We start from the raw sequence: 18,290 nt of genomic DNA, 5'->3' as shown, positions 1-18,290 counted from the left end.
TCACTCTCCTGCTCCTCTGTGCCAGGACCCAGGTCTCAACACACAGGAGCAAGAGAGAGACTGACCGAGGGAGCAGAACAGGTACCCCTTGGAGCCTGGACCCAGGGAATCTTGCCCCCCCCCCCGCCCCTCCTCTCTGCGGTCCTGCTTAACAGGACAATTGGATGCCACCTCAGACAGACTCATCCTCTCTTAGGACGTGGAACCCAAGAGAGGGCCCTTCCTTTCCAGCTGCAGCTTCAGGGAACAAGCAGGCTGCCTTGCCCCAAGTTCCCTCTTCGCTCTCCGGGAAATTACACTGCCCCATCTCTTGCTCTCTTACACTCACAGTATAGATTCAATAAAAGGTGCCAGGATCGTCCGCATTAAGCTGGTATTTTACAAAGGGTCCTTTGTGCAGAGCGTCCTTTACAGAATACTAGCTTAGCGGAGATTTCACGCCTAACGTCTCCTACATAAGCATGCAGCTATGGAATGCATTACCACTCGCCGTGAAAACAATACCTGACCTAACTAACTTTCGGAGATCACTGAAGACCAGCTTGTTCAACAAGGCAAACCACAATGATCCATCCTAATTACCAGACAATGAAACTCAAGCCTAAACTGGATAAAACCTAACTCTCTATACTCGACTACCAAGGTCTACTCTACCAAGAATGAACTTTAACACAATACCACCCTATCTCTTATTCCGAATATGAACTCCTTATACTTGAATGCTTAACCTACTATGTCAACCAAGTTCTTTAATGTAATAACACCTGTATCTTCACTCCGGAAATGGCGATCGCCATGACGGAACAATGTAAGCCACATTGAGCCTGCGAATAGGTGGGAAAATGTGGGATACAAATGCAATAAATAAATAAAATAACTTTGGACACAAGTACTTAACGCCTTTCAAATGCTGGTGCTGAACTGATGGCAGTTAGGCGTGCAAATCCAGCTATTCTACAGCATTGTGTCTAAATTCTGGATACGCCCCTTCACCCGCCCATGCCCCTCCCATGGCCACACACCCCCTGTGGAGTTGCACCTATGAAATTTAGGTTTGCATGTCATAGAATATGATGCAGGTCAGATCTGTGCATCACTCCTAATGACTGCCAATTAAGTGCTTAATTCTAATAATTGTTAGCGCCTACTTGAGTAGTTGACGTGCGGATCTGGGATCCACGCCAAATTTGGACAACTTCTACAGAATCTGGGAGGCGCTGCCCTGAAGTTTAGTGGCCTTTCATGTATACCCTGGGGACTCAACTGCTAGGAAGGGAGGCGTCGGTTTAGTCCTGAACCTACTCCCTCCACCACCTCCGAGATCCTTGCACCGCCCTGTGGAGCATCACAAGTCTTCCTGCTGCCTTGGGCTACTCAGGGGAGAAGCACAGACACCCCCACATTTAAACTGAAATGAATCTTCTGTTTTATGAAGGCTGCAAAATCGGTACTACAGATCCAGAACACCCTACAGCTTTTCAGGTGGAAAATGTCTCTCTAAAGTTCACTGCTTCTCACCCATTGCATGCTGAGACTTGTAGTTTCTGTGATGTAATTGGAACCATAAGTTCCCAGCATGCAATGGGTGGAAAAGCAAGGACTAGCTCCTCAGCTTCTTCTTACAGACACAGAGGTATATAATGACCTTATCCAGGACTAGGTTGCCAGTCTTTTGCCATCTCGGGGGATGGAAGATGACTCACAACAGAGCCATGTAGTTAGGTTCTGGAACATCAGCAATAGTTCTAAGGTTCTAGGTTCTTGTCTCTGGAGTCACATACATACTCTTGCATTCTGGGTTCTGAGAGAAGGAATGGATTCCCTACTTCTCTGTCTCACCTTTCTCCCACTGGCCCTCCTTCAGACCAGCCGCTGCTGCGTATTCTGCCAGATGAAGTCAAAAAATGTGGAGCGACGGTTCCAGAGACTTTGCAACTTCTACAGAGAGGTCTTTGGCACCAACTCCTGTACCAAGTACCCCAGCAGAGAAGATTTTGCCCCCTTTGGCCTTGGTATGCTGCTGTGTACTGGCTCAGCCCAGACCTCAGATCACTCTCCTTGCCTCTGACCTTGTTCTCTTACACTTCAGTAAATATGGGTGCAATGTCATGCGTGGGGCCCATGGGTGGGTGGGGCAACAAATCCTGTGTAGAGAAAAGTGGGCTCCTTTTCTCACTTTTTCAGAGGAAAACCTTCTTATTCTAATAAGTCTGGGAGCGGGGAGAGATCACGACAGCTCTCTGGACTGATGTTGGGTCGACAAGAGGTATCACGGGCCTGCAGAAAATTGTGCTCTTTCTCTGTCCTTCTCTCTCTCTCTCTCTCTTGTAGATGTGGAAGCCATGAAGATGGTGACAGAAAAGACGCACCGGGTGTTCCGAGTTATCGGTAATCAACAAGCAAAAAGATGTTTCAACTCTAACACAGAGGATAATGCGCGTATTCCATAGAGCAAGTCTTCCCAAACCTCTGCTACTGACCCTACAGCCATTAAAGACCCAGTATATATATATAAATGTATCTCATGCATATTCATTGTGGATGTCCAGAAAACCTGAGCAACTGTTCCTATCATCTCGATGTGGAAAGGGCATCGGATTTTAGAAGACCTTTAACTCGCTTTTCCCCATAGCAGGAACTTCACTATGGAACTCCATTGCTGTAAGATCCGTTAATAACGATCTCAGCTTTAGGAAGCGACTAAAAACCTTCCTATTCCCAAAGGCCAATACATAATATACCTTCTCTGTTCTGACCACGCTTATTCCCACTGTCTTTCCCATGACAACCTACTTCTTAATCACCCAAGAAGCCAAATAATCTCAAGCTGTATATCTTCATGTAAGCTAACTGATGAAACCGCACTGAACCCTAGAAAGGGGATCTTAGCTGTATACAAGACCTGATTTGATTTGACTAACTGTAGGTCTTCAGCATAGGTTTCGGAAGCCCTGCTCGTAGAATACGGCTGCCTGGAGGCGATATTGCATCTTTCGTTCTCAAACGGCCCATAAATCATTAATGAAGTAGCTATGACTCAGGGAGCAATTCTACAACTGGGTGACTAGTGCCCTAAGCAGGGCCGGTCTTAGGCAGGGGTGGTCACACAGGGTCCCGTGCTCCTAGGGGCCCCACATCTCTGGCACGTCTGTCCTGCTGTCTCGGAAACACCTCCCTGCTCCGTACCTTAATGTGCTTCCACATTTCAGTAGAGAGCATCAGGCAGCGATTTTCTTATCCCATCAGCTGCCGAGCCCAGATCCTCCTCGCTGCTGCGTCCTGCCCCCTTTTGATGTCACTTCCTGCTTCCGGAAGGGTGGCATGCAGCAGTGAGGAGGTTCTGGGCTCAGCAGCTGACGGGATATGAAAATCGCTGCCCCTGTCTGCCGCTGTCTACTGCAACGTGGTGGATGCACATCAAGGTACGGAATAAGGTGGGGTTATGAGGGCTCTAAACCTCCTTTTAAACTGATAAATTATGATTTATGGTGGCGTGGGCGAGGGGTGCCGGCGGGACCGGGTGGGGGGCCCCACTGAACTCCATTACCTCACTGTACACAGGGTCAGTTTAGGAACAGACTCCAGAATGTTCCTCTATATAACTAAAGAGGCAATATTTTGGGATTGACCATACTGGAAATTCTTTTCTGCTCCATGGTAATAACAGCCAATCTCTTCTCTTTCTGTACCTTTTCTTTTGGTTTCTTTCCTCCACTCTATCAACCTTTCCTTTCTCTTTGTCTCCCACCCTCTTCATTCTCTCTCCTTTTCTTGGTTTCCTTCCCTCCTGTGCTCTCTTTCTCTCTCTTTTTATAGAGATTAAAGAGGAGGCGAGGCTGGCCGATGTGGAGACCTACTGGGATTGGCTGGTGGAGGTAAAGCTGCCAGAGCTCACTAAGGAGCGTGAGTATCACTTCAGGTGGACAGACACACCTTCGAAATGCTTTCTAATTCCAAAGGACCTTGAATGCTTCCCAGTCCCTGTGCTGTGCCGAGTGCCCAGTGCACAGAGCTCAGGTCTCCTTTCAGCTAAACTGATCACAGAATTGTGTTATGATTCCCATGAGACCGTGTTCCGCTCTCTCACCCAGCCAAGCTGATTACACACCAGTGACGGGGGGGGGGGGGGGGGGGGGGGGGGGGGTGTTGTCCCAGGCAATCAGGTGGATCAACTGATGCCACAGAAGTCCGCAAATTAATCCGCAAACGAATCTTTTCCGGAGATGGGAAGGCGGTAGAAGACGATGAGGACATGAAATGAAATTGAAGGGGGGCAGACTCAGGAAAGATGTCAGGAAGTATTTTTTCACAGAGAGGGTGGTGGACGCTTGGAATGCCCTCCCGCGGGAGGTGGTGGAGATGAAAACGGTAACGGAATTCAAACATGTGTGGGATATGCTTAAAGGAATCCTGTGCAGAAGGAATGGATCCTCAGAAGCTTAGCTGAAATTGGGTGGCGGAGCAGGTGGGGGGAAGAGGGGTTGGTGGTTGGGAGGCTAGGATAGGGGAGGGCAGACTTATACGGTCTGTGCCCTTCCGGGGCAGAAAGAGCAGGGAACCAGCTAGCCGACACCCCCCCAGCGCGTGCATCCGGGGCGGACCGCCCCACCCTTCTTACGCCACTGCATAAAGGTGTTAACAGATCGTTTGCACCACTGTACTGAAAGCCATTATATTTTTCATTGGTCATTTCTTATTTTCTTTGGCCTAGGTCTGTTCATCTTTCGAAGATAAGTGCTTCGTTTGCACACAGGAAACTCTCTGTATTGCGAGACAGCAATTACTATTATCGACAGCAAAGACAAGTTCAGAATGAGATACGAGAGATCTGAAGAACATTGATTTAAAATAAGAAAATAAGAATTGACCAATGAAAAATTAAGAGTGGTTTATTTTCAAGTGGGTTTGAGGTTCAATATGTTTAGCCATGCTGAACATACATGAATGATTTAAAGGTCGCAGTTGGGATTTTTTTTTAAAACAGTGACTGCAAGGTTTTAAATATTGACTTGTGTGTTCTTATTACGATTGCGACTTCATTTTCAAAAGAGAAAAACATTTCAAAAGTGGCATAAAGCAGCATTTGGGTGTTTCGCTTGCCAAAATGCTCAAATTGCTATTTTTGAAACCTACGTTACAGACGTTTTTCTATGCATTTCATCTGCAGTGCATCCAAATCACAAGGGGAGGGGGTGTGGAGGGGTGTTGGGGTAGGATTAGGGCATTCCTAACAACTGAATGTTTTTCTGCCATAACGGAACAAAACCAAAATGTCCAGGACTAAAATTAAGACATTTTGAGTTAGACCTGTTTTAATAATGACTAAACCACAGAAATGACCACTGGAGGAATAAAGGAATGACCCCCCTTACTCCCTCAGTGATCACTGACCCCCTCCTCCCCCCCCCCCCCCACACACACAACATGTGAAAGAAACAGTACTTACCAGCCTCAGATGCCAGTCCTATTAGAGCAGCAAGTAAGTCCCTGGAGTTGCCTAGTGGTCGGTGCAGTGCGCTGTGGAGAAGGGGATCCAGGCCCATAAGCCACTCTAACTGTTCCACCAGTAGCGTAGCTACGTGGGGCCATGAGGGCCTGGGCCCCCGTAGATTTGGCCCTGGACTCCCCTGCCGACAACCCTCTCGACCCCCCCCCCCCCGCCGCCAACCCGCCGTCGCCTACCTTTGCTGGCGGGGGACCCCAACCCCCGCCAGTCGAGGTCCTCTTCTACCCTCAAAAGGCTTCGTGCTGTTTCTGACGTCCTGCACGTTGTACATGCAGGACGTCAGACTCACGGAAACAGAACGAAGCCTTGCGCCGGAAGAAGAGGACCTCGCTGGCTGATCTGCAAGGCTTCGTTCTGTTTCTGTGAGTCTGACGTCCTGCACGTCAGACTCACAGAAACAGAACGAAGCCTTGCACCGGAAGAAGAGGACCTTGGCTGGCGGGGGTTGGGGTCCCCCGCCAGCAAAGGTAGGTGACGGCGGGAGGGGAGGGGGGGGTCGAGAGGGTCGTCGGCAGGGGGGGCTAAAACGTGCCCCCTCACCTCGGGCTCTGGACCCCCTCCTGCCGAAGTCTGGCTATGCCCCTGTGTTACACTTGTGCTGGAAAGTGTCAGTCCCCCCAAAACCCACTAAAAACCTACTGTATCTACATATAGGTGTTACCTGCAGCCATAAGGGCTACTGTAGTGGTGTATAGCTGGGGACAGTAAGTTTTTGGTGGGTTTTGGAGGGCTCACCATACAATATAAAAGGGATAATAATGAGATATGTACCTGGGAGCTTTTACGTAAAGTCCACTGCTAGGGTACCCCACTGCTCTCCTGGGATGTCTGTGTGGCTAGTCTACTAAGAATGCTGACACCCCCTCCATACATCCCAATGACTTGATTTTGTGCATTTTTCACTTGGACTTTTTTTTTTTTTTTTCCGAAAATGGACTAAAAGGATAAATGCACTGAGCACAAAAACATCTAGCAAGCATCCATTTTCAAAAAAACAAAAAAAAAAAGAGATTTTGCTGTTTTGAAAATTGCTATCTTTGGCACTTGGATTCTGGACGTTTTGAGCAAAACGTTCAAAGTTGAACTTAGACATCATACTGAAAACGCCCCTCTGTGTCAATGTGACAATTCATCAATTCAGTTTATAAGATGATGTGCAACTCTTCCCCTCTCCCCTGTGTTCTTGGGTTCTGTTCTAGGAAAATCATGTTGGTTGACATGATTGGCTCGTGCTGTGTTCCAATAATGCTTTCCTTCTGGTCAACTCATAAGAAGCTGAAATTCAACTCTTTGCCTCTTCAGCTACTGGTTTGTAGCTAAAAGCCAGCACTTTGGCTTTGTGAATTGTTCTTTTCTTTGAGTCTTCCTGGAGGCTAAGGGGCAGGGTGGAGATGGGAATCCTGCTTAGTTTTGCCCAGTGGTTCTTTCCGTCGTATTTCTTTATATACCTCTATGTTTTTGGATCCTTGTTTACTGTGGACTATATTAATGACAGGAAAATGCTTGTACTTTGTTTAATGTTCTATCCTTACAGTTGCAGGTAGGGTTACCATTTTTTGTCCCCCAAAAAGGAGGACACATGCCCCGCCCCCTGTCACACCCTCGCTCCACCCATCACATTTTCTCCTCCCCCCTGTCACATACCCCGTCGCCCCCCCCTCACCTTACTACTGCCCTGGTGGTCTAGTGACCTCTTCGGGGCAGGAAAAAGCCCCCTCTTTCCTGCTCGGAGCACTGCCCTGCATGCATCCTTCCTGTTGGTGATCTTGGCGCCGATTCAAAATAGCCGCCGAGAGTTGAAGTCTCGCGATGTCACTTCAACTCTCGGCAGCCGAAGGCGGAAGAGGTCACTAGACCACCAGGGCACTAGTAAGTAAGGGGAGGGGAGGCTAGCAATCTGCCCGTTTGTCCGGATTTCTGGACAAACGGGCAGACTGGCAAAACCCGTCCGGTTGCCCGGTCATGCCCTCAAAAAGAGGACATGTCCGGGTAAATCCGGACATATGGTAACCCTAGTTGCAGGTATACTTGAAGTATTTTTGAAAATGGATAAAAATTAGATAACAATTAAAAAACAAACAAAAAATCAAGCACTTCTGCTCTTCCACGCAACGGGGAATGGGGGAGGGCGGGTTATTTTTAAAAATTCTGTTCCAGGTTTTCAGAATATGTCTAGGGCTGATACTAGGCTGGTGCTTTAGTTCTCTGCAATGATGTAGTGACCCCTAACCCTTCTTTTCTTTCTCTCTCTCTTTCCTTGTAGTGCTCTGCCCTCCAGTTTGCCGTAAGTACTGAAAGTCTATTCTACTAGTTGCTTTGGCGATGGGTTGGGAAGGGGGAACTTGCAAGGGACGCAGAGAGATGTTACAAAGGATCCTAAAAGCGAGGCCCAGCTATAAAAGAGCAAATATTTTACTCCACCCCCCAAAACAGGGGTTTTGCCCACTGCTTTGGCGTTTGTTGGGCTATCATTGGAGGATGCTGCCAAGTTTCCAAGTTTTTTTAAGGATTTACTATCCCGTTCATCAAAAACATGATTATCTGAGTGGCTTACAAAGCTTACATTGGGTGGACTAAGATAGAGATAACGATACAGAGCGGGGAGGCTAGATGGGTAAGAACTAGAATATTTGATAGGACAGGGGCAGCGGTCAACACACGAGGGAGTTAACTATTTAATTTATTTCTTACATTTGTACCCCGCGCTTTCCCACACATTGCAGGCTCAATGCGGCTTACATAGTAAATATAATCACAATTACAAAACTTGAAGGAGAATATTATAATCAGTGAGTGGGGTTTTGAGGATAAAACGTTGAACATGTAGAGGCAAACAAAGGAAAGGATAATCAAAAGGAAAAGAGATTGGGAGAGGTGAGGAGAGGAGGGATGGAGAGGAGAAGATAAAGGGTAAAGGATGGAGAGGGATGGAGGGTCAACTATGTCTTCCAAGCCTGCACCAGCTAAAGGAGAAAATAGAATAATGTACTGTACAAACACATCAGCAAAAAGACATGTCTTAAGGTCTAGTTTAAATTGTCGTTAGGAAGTCTGGAGTCTGAGGTGCTGTGGCATCACTTTCCTTCTGTCTCACTACAGTGACAGTTCTTGGCCAGGTGACATAGAGCATGACTCCCTTCAGGAGTCTACTCTGCATGTACACAGAAGCCTGGGCAGTAGACATCGCTGGTGTGTAGTGGCCTAGATCCCTACCATTCCTTCTTTCCCTGTCTCTGGAGGCTGTGATTTCTACCTTTGCATTTCTACCTCTGGCCCCAACCCCAAGAACTGGGTTTGTGAATTGGTTCCAGTTTTCTCCTATGAACCATCAGGCCATTTCCAAGAGACTTGATAAGAGAGAGATACATTGGATATGACAGTTATTCTGGCCATCGGAGACAGAAGGATTGACATGATGTACACATGCACCTATCTAAGCCATGGACTTACTAGGTCAGAGGTGGTGGGTGATACATCTTGGATCATGTTGAGAAATTAAGAGTTGATCACAAACTCCCTCTTTGGTCAAATAGCACCCTTTTAGCAGTTCCTCCCTCCTTCTTCTCACCTTGAATCTGTGGAAGAGTCTGCCATCTTGCCCTCATGACCTTTCAAGAGCTGACTTAAGTGTGTAATCTAATGGGCTGGAGCAACCAAACTTGCTGCTGAGGGTAGAGTGAGATGGGATTGGATCAGATTTAGCCTTCGTGATACAATATGGGTTGGATCTAAGGGTGGTGGAGGGAGGACAGGTGCAAGGTTATCTTTTGTCTTTCATAGGTATGGTCCAGGGTCCCCTCTTTAAGTGGACATTAATGTAGTCCTGTCTCGTCCCAATCATCCCTTGAGTGAAATAGCCTCAACCAGAGCTTTCAACCCTACTGGACCAGACCCCCATCCCACCTCCTCTTCTAGGTTTAAAAAGGACTAAATGAGGCACTCTTCCTTTCCTTTCCATGGACACAGACGATATCACGAAGGGCATCAACTGCTCAACATGTAAGAAAAAAGCCATGAGGTGCTTGTCCCTGAAGACCTGCTACCCAGGTGAGCTTCCAGGACCTCACAGGGACACACCCGAGATGTATCAGTTCAGAAGCCTGGGAGGAGGAGGTCAAGGGTACTAGATCTGCTAGGATATCCTCTTTCCCCCTTCCAGCCCCTCCCCCCCTGCACAAACTTCCTTAATTCTTTGCTTAGTATGATCCTAAAATACCTTAGCACGCAGAGTGATTTCCTGCACTAAGGTGGAGGATGACTATTCCTGACCCTACTCAAGCCCCCACAGCTTCCTCTTGAATTAAAACACTTAACAGTAGCTCCCTTCCTCCAGTTCCCTGTCTCTCCACTCACACCCTGCAACAATCCCTTGCACTAAGACCAAAAGGTCATTTTGGATAAGACATGGCGCATGCAAGTTTGCATGAGGGATTACTCATGAGCCTTTCTTGTAACATCTAAGACCTCCTTCTTTTGGTTCTCCAGATCAGATGGACATTTTTGACACCGTGATTGTCCTGGCCTGCAGCTCTGCCCTCTCCATAGTGGCTGGCTGTATTCTGTGTGTCGTAGAGTAAGTGACACTTCAGCAGGCGGTCTGTCTCAGTCTGTTCGTAAACCTCTCTTTGTATACCCCAGTTCCGTGTGTGTGAGAGTTTGAATCAGCTATCTATATCTGTGCTCTCTTATAATGTTGGCTTTTCTACTTACAGATTCAGATACAAAAAATGAATTCATTTGGCAAGGAAGGAATCTGCGGAGTCCCTCGCCGGCTTTAACCTGGCCACGAGCGGTCCCATGGATGGATGTCTCGGCAAATCTCATAGCTCGTCAACTAAGTGTGTTTTTACTAACACTTCTGACCATGGCACCTTTTCAAGAAGAAATGCAATCAACTGTGTCATTTGTATGAACTGAATTTCTCTGTCTCCTCCCCCCCCCCCCCCCCCCCCCAGCCCATGCAGTGGATTTTTCAATGCATAGTGCCTTTTTCCACCCCAATGACCTTCATTGCCCTAGGTGCTTTTCCATAAACTCAGTGACTGCCGTTGTTATTTACAAGTTGAAAGAGATTGGGTAACTTGATCATTGTCTTTTCTCCCTTTTTCCGCTTTCTTCTTTTTCCTTCCCCACCTGTCTGCATGATATCATGGCCCGGCCATTGAGTTTACTGCTCTCTGTCTGGTAATCACTTCCAAGCAGCTAATAAAATAAAACAAAAAAACACCTGTTCTATGAATCAGAGTGCAGTGCAGTGCTGCACAGAGTGACACTTCCTGAAAACTGAAAAGGTTCTCGTGATGGGGTATTCCCTGCTTGCAGTCTATCGCTGGCATCTTCCGGGGATTATCCAATCACTAGTGAAAGCATGTACGCAGAAAACAACTAGACATGCAGCCTTCTGTGTTCTTTGCATTGTGCTGGTGAACCCTTGTGGCAAAGTCCCCAGCACAGCTGGAGCGGAGGAGTGGCCTAGCGGTTAGGGTGGTGGATTTTGGTCCTGGGGAACTGAGGAACTGAGTTCGCTTCCCACCAGGCACAGGCAGCTCCTTGTGACTCTGGGCAAGTCACTTAACCCTCCATTGCTCCATGTAAGCCGCATTGAGCCTGCCATGAGTGGGAAAGCGCAGGGTACAAATGTAACAAAAATAAAATAGATACTATTGGAGATTCTACATGGAATGTTGCTACTATTGGAGATTCTACATGGAATGTTGCTATTCCACTAGCAACATTCCATGTAGAAGGCTGCGCAGGCTTCTGTTTCTGTGAGTCTGATGTCCTGCACGTACGTGCAGGACGTCAGACTCACAGAAGCAGAAGCCTGCGCGGCCACATTGCTGATCTGCAAGGGCCGACTTCTAGTGGAATAGCAACATTCCATGTAGAATCTCAAATAGTAGCAACAGTGGAGGAGTGGCCTAGTGGTTAGGGTGGTGGACTTTGGTCCTGGGGAACTGAGGAACTGAGTTCGATTCCCACTTCAGGCACAGGCAGCTCCTTGTGACTCTGGGCAAGTCACTTAACCCTCCATTGCTCCATGTAAGCCGCATTGAGCCTGCCATGAGTGGGAAAGCGCGGGGTACAAATGTAACAAAATGAATGGACCAGCAATAAAAGACCTGACCCTAAATTACTGTTAACAGACAGGAGTCACTGTGGCATAGGTCACTAGCTAACATCATCTTGGTTTGGACATGGGGGTTAGATGGAAAGACGAGGACAGAAAAATGAAAAATTGTATTTACACATTTATATACCACAATATCCAAAGATCTATGTAGTTCTCAATAAAACATGCATAATAAAAAAACATCATAACATAAAATCATAAAACAACAACATGCAAATCAATACAATTAACTATGCATAAATTATCCACAGTTGAAAAACAGGGATTAGACAGAAAGGTTGGTCAAAAGTTGGAGTCCCACATCACCACTTGCCCCCTTTTTGGCTCTCTTGTTTCTTTCTGCTACTTTGGACCTAGCCTCTGTTGACTATGGCACCACAATCCTTCACTTGCAATTAACTGGGGTGTTATCCCCCTATCAACTCAGCCCAGCATAGCACTCAACAAGGAGCCACTACCTAGATCCAGGGCCGGTCTTAGCAATTGCGGGGCCCTGTGCAGACCAGCTCAGTGAGGCCCCCCTGCCCACGCCTGCACTCGCCACCATAAGCCATAATTTCTCAGAGTTTAAAAGGAGGTTTAGAGCTCTCGGAACCTCACCTCACCCTGTACCTTGATGTGCATCCACCACGTTTCAGTAGACAGTGGCAGACAGCAGCAGCAATTTTCATATCCGAGCTGCTGAGCCCAGAGTCTCCTCGCTGCTGAATCCCGCCCTTGCGGAAGCAGGAAGTGACATCAAAAGGGGGCGGGACGCGGTAGGCAATTTCACCTAAGCGTATTCTAAATACCGCGCGTAAATCTACGCACGGTATTTAGAATACACTTCGGCGTAGTTCATGCGACTAAATGTACACACGTCCATTTAGGTTTAAGTGCGCAGGCCCATATTTTTTGACAACGCACGTAGATTTTGGAACGCCCATGAAATGCCCATTTCCATGCCCCTAAACATGCCCCTTTTTTGCCTGTGCGCGTTAGAATTTTGGCGCAGTGCATTACAGAATACGCTTAGCAATGTACGGGTGTAAATTCAAATTTTTGCCAATCAGTGCTTGTTAAGAGCTGTTAACAACGCTAACAGCTTGTTAAAACAATTAATCTATGCACGTAGTTATGGAATACGCCTAGATTTACACTCAGAACAGCGCTTAACTCTAGGCGCATTATACAGAATCCAGGAGATACCGGGAAGAAAGATCTCAGTAGATACCACTGGATTGTTTTTTGGTCCTGAGTGATTTTTGCAAGGTTTTGTATTACTGCATAATGTGCCTCAGGGGCGTAGCCAGACTTCGGTGGGAGGGGGGGCCCAGAGCCTGAGGTGAGGGGGCACATTTTAGCCCCCCCGCCGCCGCGCCCCCCACGCCATTGCCGAACCCCCACCAACAACAACTTTGACCCCCCCCCCCCGCCGCTGCCGCCTACCTTTGCTGGCAGGAGGGGGGGGGTCATCGGCAGGGGGTCCAGGAGCAAATCTACGGGGGGCCCAGGCCCCCCTGTGGCCCCATACTGGCTACGCCCCTGATATGCCTGGTACTGGAGAAGGTTTATGTTGCTGATACTGAAATGAAACCAGGGGCATGGCATGAGCAGAGTGAGTAGCAAAGGAGAAGGTCCAAAATTGCAGACGAACACAGCAAAGAAATGGAAGCAAAAAAGGGCTTCAGGAGTCCTTTATTCCTAAGACCCAACATGGGCCGTGTTTCGGCACTCATGCACCTGCATCAGGGGTCTAACAAATAAAAATGAAAACATGCTATCAATAAAACATAAATAATGAACATAAAATTACAGACATCAAAACAACACCAGTTGTATAATGATGCTACACATCCTTGGCCACCTTTAAATCTAGACTGAAAGCCCACCTCTTTAACATTGCTTTTGACTCGTAACCACTTGTAACCACTCGCCTCCACCTACCCTCCTCTCTTCCTTCCCGTCCACATTAATTGATTTGATTTGCTTACTTTATTTATATTTGTCTATTAGATTGTAAGCTCTTTGAGCAGGGACTGTCTTTCTTCTATGTTTGTGCAGCGCTGCGTATGCCTTGTAGCGCTATAGAAATGCTAAATAGTAGTAGTAGTAGTAGTAAGTACACATACTGGGAAAAGACCAAGGGTCTCCGACAGCAGCCAATCCAGGCTTCAAGAACCTGGCAACCCCCTCCCCAAAAATGATTTTTAATAATGTTCAATGGACTTTTCACTCAGGAATCTGTCCAAACCCCTCTTAAACTCCGTAAGGCCAGCTGCTGTCACTACATTCTCCGGCAACGAGTTCCAGAGTCCAACTACACGCTGAGTAAAGAAAAACTCTCTCCTGTTTGTTTTAAATCTACCATATTCTAGCTTCATCTTGTGTCCCCTGGTTCTGTTGTTGTGTGAAAGTGTCTATAAAAACAGTGCTTGTGTAAAACATACTTGTCACACCAAAACTGTGTCGATGTTTACAGGCAAATGAAAAATGTGCATTTATACTCAAACATCAAAGGTACATATGCATTGGATGCAGGACAAATAAACCCCTCTGTTGACTAAGCCTTGCTGGCATCTGCCGTGCGCTATTAATGCCAACAAAGCTCATTCACTTTGAACGGGCTATGTCTAATGTCTGCATTGCCGCGTGGCAACCACTAACGCAGCTTAGTAGACAGGGAGGAAAGAGTGCATTGATGCTCAAACATTAAAATTACAATAAAAAAAAAAGTGTGACAAGAAGCCAATGTGTATATTTAAGAAAAAAAATACAAAAATGTGATAATGTGAATTTAAAAATATCCTATACAAAATATACGTGGAGGGGCATAATCGAACGGGGGCGCCCATCTATAATGACAGCCCCGTAAAGCGGCGTACCCGACCGTATTATTTTTCGTTTCGATAATACAGTCGGGGACGGCCAAATCTCAACATCTGGGCCGCCCTTAGAGATGGCCAAAATTGGTTTTCGCCGATAATGGAAACAAAGGACGCCCATCTCAAAACCGGCCAAATCCAAGCCATTTGTTTGTGGGAGGAGCCAGCATTTGTAGTGCACTGGTCCCCCTCACATGCCAGGACACCAACCGGGCACCCTAGGGGGCACTGCAGTGGACTTCATTAATTGCTCCCAGGTACATAGCTGAGCCTCCCCAACACCCATTACCCACAACTGTATACCACTACCATAGCCCTTAAAGGGTAACGGGGGGGGGGGGGGGGCACCTAGATGTGGTTACAGTGGGTTTCGGGTGGGTTTTGGAAGGCTCCCATTTACCACCACAAGTGTAACAGGTAGGGGGGGATGGGCCTGGGTCCGCCTGCCTGAAGTGCCCTGCAGTACCCACTAAAAACTGCTCCAGGGACCTGCATACTGTTGTGATGGAGCTGGGTATGACATTTGAGGCTGGCATAGAGGCTGGCAAAAAAATGTGACCACTGGGGGAGTAAGGGGAGGTGATCCTCGATTCCCTCCGGTGGTCATCTGGTCAGTTCGGGCACCTTTTCAAGGCTTGGTCGTGAACAAAAAGGGACCAAGTAAAGTCAGCCAAATGCTCGTCATGGCCGGCCTTATTTTTTCCATTATCGGTCGAGGACGGCCATCTCTTAACCACGCCCCTGTCCCGCCTTCGGTACACTGCCGACACGCCCCCTTGAACTTTGGCCGTCCCTGCCTACGGAAAGCAGTTGAAGCTGGCCAAAATCGGCTTTCGATTATACCGATTTGGCCGGCCTTAGGAGAAGGCCGGCCATCTCCCGATTTGTGTCTGAAGATGGCCGCCCTTCTCCTTTGAAAACAAGCTGGATAGTGAGCATTGGTGCATTAACCAGAAAGTGCATTAGGATTATCGTGCGCTAACTTAATGCAAGGTTAGTGCAGGAGCGCTTATCTCCTCCTAATACGAGGCAGTAAGTGTTCCCGCATTATTTTTTTTGCAGGTGTTTTTTTGCAAACGGGAACATTAGCGCATGACCTGCTAACAAAAAAAAAAAAAACGAAAAAGTCCAACTTCAAAGCCACATTAAATCTGAGTTTAATGTATGGGAAAGTCCCACATTATTATGTGCGCATCCAGATTTCACCAAACCTTAATAAAAGGGTCCCTTTGCCCTTTTCTGGAAACATTTCAAAACCTATTTAATTAGCCTGGCTTTCCAATAATGTATTCTCCGTGTCACTGCTTTTGTAAGTAAGGGCGTCTTTTACTAAGGCGCGCTCACGTTTTAGTGCACGCTAGAATTTTGGGCGTGCTAAACGTTAGAGACGACCATAAGAATGCATTGGCGTCTCTAACGCTTAGCGTGCCCACAATTTGAGTCCTCGCCAAAAACGCGAGCTTGGCTTAGTAAAAGACCCTCTAAGTTCTCTTGTCACATGTTCAATGTAAATGGCTATTGTTTTGTTGTAATTGTCTAGTCTTGGATGTATTTCGTTTATGTGATGGATTTTATTGTCTGCCTTTTTGTTACCTGCCTAGAATGGCAGAGAGCGTGGGCTATACATTTTTAAATAAATAAAGAGGGTTTCCACGCAACGTGTAATTAAACTCTGGAATTCATTGCAGAGAATGTGGTAAAAGCAGTTAGCTTAGCAGGGTTTAAAAAAGGTTTGGACACTTTCCTAAAAGAAAAGTCCATGAGTCATTAGTAAGATGGACTTGGGGAAAATCCACTGTTTATTTCTAGGATAAGCAGCATAGAATCTGTTTTACTCTTTCGGGATCTTTCCAGGTACTTATGACTTGGGTTGGCCACAATTGGAAACGGGATACTGGGCTTGATGGACCTTCGGTCTGTCCCAGTATGGCAACACTTATGTTCTTATATTCGTCTAGCAAATCAAGAGGGGTGAAGACTTATACAATCAAGATGGTTAGGTCCCTTTTTTCCCGTTATTTTTTTGAACATTTCTATAATTGTTATTTCACATTGAAAATGTAGAGTAGGTTGTGTATAACATTGAAACAATCTCTTGCTTTAATACAGTTAGAATTGTACTTTTTAGACAGCAGAATGTGAAAAATGTACAAGGGTGTGAAGACTTTGACAGGGCACTGTTCGTATCCCAGCATGCAATGGGGTAAACTCAAGCTTGGCTCAGCCCATCCCAGTTAACATAGTATCATCTGGTGACACCCCCCACCCCCACCCCATACATCATGCTGTTGTTGAAATATAAGAGATAATTCAGTTAGGTAACAGAATGGCTAGGTGGTAAGGTAACGAGCTTCAGATAGTTCAGCTCATCTGCTCAAGTCCTGGCTGTAATCAGTAATTACTGCCTTGAAATTCACAACATTGCCACCCTCATTATGCAATGGAGGGAAATAGGATTGCACACCCTCTGGGCAATTTGAGCGGATGTTGAAGATCTGGGAACTCAAAACAGGAAACCTCAAGGTCAAACAGGACATATGGTCTTTCTCCAGAATCACCACCATTGTACTGAAACAGGCAGGTTATGAACTAATAGGAGAACAAAAACTCATTGCCAGAGAACATGGTAAAAGGGTTAGCTTAGCAAGGTTTAAAAAAAGGTTTGGAGAGGTTCCTAAAAGGAAAGTCCATAAGCCATTATTAAGATGAACTTGGAAAAATCCACTGCTTACTCCTGGAATAAGCAGTATAAAATGTAGTTTACTCGTTTGGGGGATTATGCCAGGTACTTGAACCTGGAATGACCACTGCTGGAAACAGGATACTGGGCTTGATGGACCTTTGGTCTATCCCAGAAGGTCAATGCTTAGGTACTTACTTACAAAAACACACACAACTCTGATAAAATACAACCCGGCTTGGTCTTGTTTTGACAAATGCTGTGTGCATCAGAGGTTCTCTTTGTACAAAGATTCTAAACAAACACTTCCATCCAGGAACCCCAAATCCATCACCAAATATACTGCATTATACCATCAAAATGATCTGGGTTTCAGGAAGGAGCAGAGCGCACTGACACTCCTTGGAAGGCAGAGAACCTCTGTCCATGAGAGTTAGATCATGAGACTCCTCAACTCTTCTACTAAGCCCAGGCTAGTTTATGGTCAGATAATTGTCCCCATGGCCTGAGGATTATTCAGTAATTTCAATTTTGGCACGCGTCCACTACGCGCGTCTGAAATTTTTTTTTTTGCTGTGCGTAACGGACGTGCGCCAAGTGGCATTTAACATGCATAGGTCATTACTGCCCAGATTCCCTAGGACACTGGCTGGCGGTAAGATCTGTAACCAGGTACCTCTAAGTGCAGCCAAGGATACAACAATCTCCTCCAGTCACAGGCTCCTGGTACAATCAAGAAATAAATGTCCACCTGCAACTTCAATCTTAAGGACTTTATTCCATACAGGTTTCTAGTAGACCTGATACACAGTTCCAACAGCAGCATTCACCTTCCACCTTAAGCACATATAAGCCACCTGAAAGTATATGGCAAATAGTCCCCTTTAAGCAGTAGGCTATCAGCACATATCAGGATTCAATACAGGCTCACAGTCAGCTCCAGTCTGGGCTCTTTATCCAGTGCACAATAAACAGTAGTTCAATTCCAAATAGAAGCCGTTCTTTCAGTTCATCATCACAGTTAAATCACAAAGCAGCAGTTTCTACCTTCTACTCTCTTTACCTTCAGGAGAGTTCAATACTTTAGGGACTCCTCATACCCAAGGG

At 46.6% G+C, this 18,290-nt stretch overlaps 1 protein-coding gene across 1 annotated transcript; it reads left to right on the top strand.

The window, feature by feature from the left end:
- Positions 1 to 1,813: 1,813 nt before the first annotated feature.
- On the top strand, positions 1,814 to 10,932 carry TMEM95 (transmembrane protein 95). The gene is made up of 7 exons (XM_030188196.1): positions 1,814 to 2,012; positions 2,332 to 2,388; positions 3,817 to 3,903; positions 7,770 to 7,790; positions 9,473 to 9,553; positions 9,992 to 10,079; positions 10,219 to 10,932. The coding sequence occupies exons 1-7, from the start codon at positions 1,814 to 1,816 to the stop codon at positions 10,235 to 10,237; spliced, it is 552 nt and encodes a 183-aa protein (XP_030044056.1). The 3' UTR covers positions 10,238 to 10,932.
- Positions 10,933 to 18,290: the final 7,358 nt, after the last annotated feature.

The sequence above is a fragment of the Microcaecilia unicolor genome, chromosome 14, assembly GCF_901765095.1.
Source record: "Microcaecilia unicolor chromosome 14, aMicUni1.1, whole genome shotgun sequence".
Taxonomy (NCBI): domain Eukaryota; kingdom Metazoa; phylum Chordata; class Amphibia; order Gymnophiona; family Siphonopidae; genus Microcaecilia; species Microcaecilia unicolor.
The sequence above is the reverse complement of the archived record's forward strand: the minus strand, read 5'-3'. Positions and strand labels throughout refer to the sequence as shown.